The sequence below is a fragment of the Camelina sativa genome, chromosome 17, assembly GCF_000633955.1.
Source record: "Camelina sativa cultivar DH55 chromosome 17, Cs, whole genome shotgun sequence".
Taxonomy (NCBI): Eukaryota; Viridiplantae; Streptophyta; class Magnoliopsida; order Brassicales; family Brassicaceae; genus Camelina; species Camelina sativa.
In genome coordinates this window covers 1,319,223-1,323,930 of record NC_025701.1, presented here as the reverse complement: position 1 = coordinate 1,323,930, position 4,708 = coordinate 1,319,223, and the positions used below count along the sequence as shown (strand labels likewise).

Here is a 4,708-nt window from a genome sequence, read left to right as displayed (position 1 = left end):
TATTGCCGGGTGAGATGTTCGGAGAGCACAAGCTTTCGCCGATTGCTCCTGCCCCTAAAAAATCTACATCCAGTGAGGTTTCGGATGACACCACCACTAAAAAGGCGGCAGCCTCGCCATCGGAAAAGTCAGGCTCCGGGGAGAAGAAAGTCGGACTAGGGTTTGGTCTTGGACTTGTTGTCTTATGTTTGAAATTTCTCTTTTGAAATTTGAATATAGCAATGAATTGTTTTTCTTTTGATATATATTGAATTTATCCTGCGATTTGGAGTACGAAATATGAAATTTGTTAATTCAGATCAATGAAATAAAATGTGAGATTTTTTTTACTTATTATATATTCTCGTCTATAGTTGTCGTCAGTTGTGTGCCTGTCGAAGTGAACATTATGTGGATAGCTTTCTTGGCCAATATATGCAAAACTAATAACAATTTATTATTGTGTATACTTAAAATTCTATTTAACCAACATAGATATTCGGTTCACATGTAATGTATCAAGTCTTAACTAAACAAATACAATTGGTCTTCATCACTTTTTGAACACTAGCTACGTGAAGATATTGGATCGAAGGACGGTAGTTTTATTAACGATAGACTTCTAAAACACTAAACTACTTAAAATTTAAAAGTCAATCAGTGAGACGATTAAACTGTAAATATTAATTGATGCATCAGATCCGAAAAAGTAGCCAACGCGTCACATGCGATTACTAAACTCTACACATATATACATATATGGACCATAGAACTACTTTATTCGATTCACTTATTTAAATTTGACCGGCAGTATAAATTAGTAATGATAATAGATTGTTGAAAGAGTTGTTTAATTATATTGTAACACACACTCTTTGATACTAAATCATAACTTAGTTGCCATTAAATTATAAAAGTAGCCAGGAAAACTTAAACAAACACACTTGTGCATCTGTCTTATACAAGTCAAAACTCTCTAACACACTTGCTGACGAATAAAGAAAACATGGACTTTTAAAAATTTACTAAATGAAATAATGGGCCTCTTTGAAAAACACATAATGGGCTTAATAAAGCATATTATAATTAACGGGCCTGAGCAATTCAGCAGGAACATACTAGAAGATACATGACTACATAACATAATGGACCTCTTTAGAAAATACATAATGGGCTTAATAAAGCATATTATAGTTATTGGGCCTGAGCAATTCAGCAGGAACATACTAGAAGATAGTTCGCCATTATCATTTCTAAAACCCTAATAAGATTCGTCGGCAGCTCCGATCGTGATCTTTCCTAAACCCTAGCATCGCCGGTGATTAACAGCTGAGCTAAGGTTCATCTCTCTCTCTCTCTCTCTCCACTTGTTCGTCGGAATTTACACAGTATTTATTGGTATGCTCTGTTTGGTTGCCGATAAAAGTCACGCAGTGCCTGATCGTCGTTCAGTTTGATAGTCCTTTGCGTAATTTTATCGGTTTGGTGAAAGCTATAACTTGTCTCTTCTTGTTTTAAGTTTATATTCCCCGATCTATTGATACTGAATCGATTTGATAATGTTCAGTGGCTGGATCTGTTACAGATGATTTCAGTTTGTGCGATCTTTACGAATTCGTGTTTTTCTCCACTTGTTTTCATGTCCATCGATTCTCTTAGTAACACCAGTTCTGTATTTTCTCTTTTGAATTGGAGGCTTGTGCATTGATTTTTCTATGTGTGTGATTTCTTATGGCGGTGTTAAGTCTTTTGGATCTTCGTCGTATATTGAGGTTTTTAATTGCTACTTTTTTCTTTTTGTTTGGTTCTTAGGAAATGAGTTTCAACAAAGTTCCCAAGATTCCTGGATCACCTGCTCTCTCTGCCCTTCTCAAGGTCAGCGTTATTGGTGGGCTTGGTGTCTATGCCCTTACTAACAGTCTCTACAATGTTGATGGAGGACACCGTGCTGTCATGTTCAACCGATTAACTGGTGTCAAGGAAAAGGTTTTGTGTTTCTCCAACTACCCCATAGTTACTTTTGGATCTGCGTCTTTGAGTTGTTATTTTCCAAAGCATGACTTTTGTGGTTTCAGGTATACCCGGAAGGCACACATTTTATGTTGCCATGGTTTGAAAGGCCAATCATCTATGACGTTCGTGCACGACCTTACCTTGTTGAGAGCACCACTGGGAGTCATGACCTTCAGATGGTGCGTTATGGATTCTAGTGCCTTTTTTTTTTTCTGTGTGCTTGTACTATTATCCAGCCTATGCTCTAACTTCATATGTTGTTGATGAATATGAAGACCTTCCTTCTTTTTAAGTTCTGTTAAGATCCCTATATCAGTAATAAGACCATGCTCTTAAGTTGGGATGTGATTTATCTCTATGGAGTTGCAGATTATATTTCACTTTCGCTGTTAGGATATTACATGATTACTGTAGATGGATAATTGATTGAAAAAGAAATGGAGAAAACTTTGACTAGATATCATCTTAGTTTCCTTTTGTGTGTTTCCGGCTTTAGTTTCTGACTATGAAACAAGACATCTAATGAAGATTGTTTTAGGATGAGATTAAATTTAGGTGGAACAAGTTGAATGAAGTCTCTGTTTTTTTTCTTTAAGGGTGGTTCTGTGTTTCTGAAATTTTTCTTGGTTGTTGCACAGGTGAAAATTGGACTGAGGGTGCTCACACGTCCTATGGGTGATCGTTTGCCAAAGATTTACCGAAGCCTTGGCGAGAATTACAGTGAAAGGGTTCTTCCTTCCATCATCCATGAAACCCTAAAAGCAGTGGTAGCTCAGTACAATGCAAGCCAGCTCATAACACAGAGAGAAGTAGGTATCTCAACATTCGTCTTCCACAAGCTTTTCGTGCTCTTTTTGTTTCTTATGGTGGTCTGTGATTACTCTCCTTTAGGCTGTGAGCAGAGAGATACGCAAGATTCTGACAGAGCGAGCTTCCAACTTCGACATTGCTCTTGATGATGTCTCCATCACGACCCTCACGTTTGGCAAGGAGTTCACCGCAGCAATCGAGGCAAAACAAGTCGCTGCTCAAGAAGCTGAACGGGCTAAGTTCATTGTGGAGAAAGCCGAGCAAGACAGGAGAAGTGCGGTTATCCGTGCCCAGGTATAGGATTGTAGATGTCTGTTGCAGATCTAATGACTTGGAGATTATAGGTATCGCCCTAAAGCATTAGGTCTTTTAATTACATCTGTGCAGGGAGAAGCTAAAAGTGCTCAGCTGATCGGACAAGCAATTGCAAACAATCAGGCATTCATCACTCTGAGAAAGATTGAAGCTGCAAGAGAGATTGCTCAGACCATTGCTCAATCTGCAAACAAGGTTTACCTGAGCTCCAACGATCTGTTGCTCAACCTCCAAGAGATGAACTTGGAGCCTATCGCTAAGAAGTAAAAGAGAAGGAAAGAGTAAGTTTTTCTTCAGTTTTTTTCTCTAAAAAAAAGTCTCCGCCTTGGACGTAAACAACCGGTTCGGTGATTGACCAAATGACCCCGTCTCTCTCTCTCTCTCGATAGATTTTGAAAATAGTCTTTTAAGCGGACATATTGCAACTCGGTTTGGTTTGGCTTTGGTCAGTATTATTCATCATCATGTTCAGTGAAACTTATCGTTTGGATATTTACCCGGAGAATTGATGAAGTCAAATTTCAACATAATAAAAAATTCATATTCATATGATCTTATCTATGCCTAATTGTCAATAGTTCTTTAGTTATATGGGACATACGACATGGTTATATAACTATTCGGGATATGAAGTAAGATGCATACCAATCCCTTACAACTTTAAAAATATTATTATTTTTCGTTAAGTTCTTTGTTGTTAACTTGCTATTCAATTTTTTCCTTTTCTCCACTAGAGTTCCTAACGTTATCTAGACCTATAAGGGATTTGTATTGATGAGAAAAACATAAAATAATGTTATTGCACACGTATTATAAGATTTTGTATGAGCATAGCAACATGGACCCTTTGTATTTGATGACGCTTTGCCGGCGCCACCATGATAGAGACGTCTTTTTTCTTTCTATTTTACCGGTTAGGATTTTTTATGGGGGTGACGAAACTCCGGCGAATTTTCCGGTGACGTCAAAATTTTATTTTTTTGACTTAGTATTCATTTCATTCTATCGGTGGCTATATTTGTATATAACCGACGACTGCTTTTTATGATGTCATGTATTATCAAAACCTAGCTGGAGACGAGTGCTGACCGTTAACCAATAAATTAATTTAAAAGGCTACTCAAATGTTTTCGAGTAATATACAGTGGATTCCGTCATCTGTAAATTTAATTAAAGAGGGAACGGAAAGGAACAACTTGCTGTTTCGTAAAGTTAAAGGGAGACGTCATGTCGTTTTGTCACGGTGAGGGTCCTCTCCTCCTCCATCTTTTGTCATTTTTTTCCCCCAACTTCTCACTCTCAGCTGTTTTCTTTTGACGAAAGGAGTAGTTGTTTGATTCTTCCACAAAGATGATACGTCATCTGTGGGGTTCGTGACGTACGATTTTCCGATACAGATCGCAAGTTAAACCAATCCTAAACGAGGGATTAATGTTATGTATCTTGTTGGAAAAGAAACGATTATAGTTTCATGTTTCAACGAGAATATAAAATACAAATTGATAACTTAATGTTAGAGAAAACAAGTCATCGTCATGACGTAATAGAGATGATCTAAAAATCTAAATGGTCCATACAAATGATTTGCCTT

The 4,708-nt window shown here is 37.3% G+C and overlaps 2 protein-coding genes across 2 annotated transcripts in view; both read left to right on the top strand.

Moving 5' to 3' along the window:
* LOC104759062 (prohibitin-2, mitochondrial-like) overlaps positions 1 to 206 on the top strand; it is a 2,267-nt gene extending 2,061 nt beyond the window's left edge. Inside the window, exon 5 of the mRNA XM_010482033.2 lies at positions 74 to 206. Coding sequence (XP_010480335.1) covers positions 74 to 206 — 133 coding nt within the window. The remainder of the gene's footprint in view (positions 1 to 73) is intronic.
* LOC104754509 (prohibitin-2, mitochondrial) lies at positions 1,214 to 3,609 on the top strand. Its single transcript, XM_010476716.2, has 6 exons — positions 1,214 to 1,318; positions 1,792 to 1,965; positions 2,055 to 2,171; positions 2,631 to 2,801; positions 2,884 to 3,096; positions 3,190 to 3,609. The coding sequence occupies exons 2-6, from the start codon at positions 1,795 to 1,797 to the stop codon at positions 3,382 to 3,384; spliced, it is 867 nt and encodes a 288-aa protein (XP_010475018.1). The 5' UTR covers positions 1,214 to 1,318; positions 1,792 to 1,794; the 3' UTR covers positions 3,385 to 3,609.

What these genes read in the sequence shown, in the direction of transcription:
- LOC104754509 (XM_010476716.2), top strand. Translation starts at nt 1,795, where the DNA reads ATGAGTTTCAACAAAGTTCCCAAGATTCCTGGATCACCTGCTCTCTCT. An exon ending in GGAGTCATGACCTTCAGATG is followed by an intron (nt 2,172 to 2,630) that starts GTGCGTTATGGA and finishes GTTGTTGCACAG; the next exon opens with GTGAAAATTGGACTGAGGGT. An exon ending in GTGCGGTTATCCGTGCCCAG is followed by an intron (nt 3,097 to 3,189) that starts GTATAGGATTGT and finishes ACATCTGTGCAG; the next exon opens with GGAGAAGCTAAAAGTGCTCA.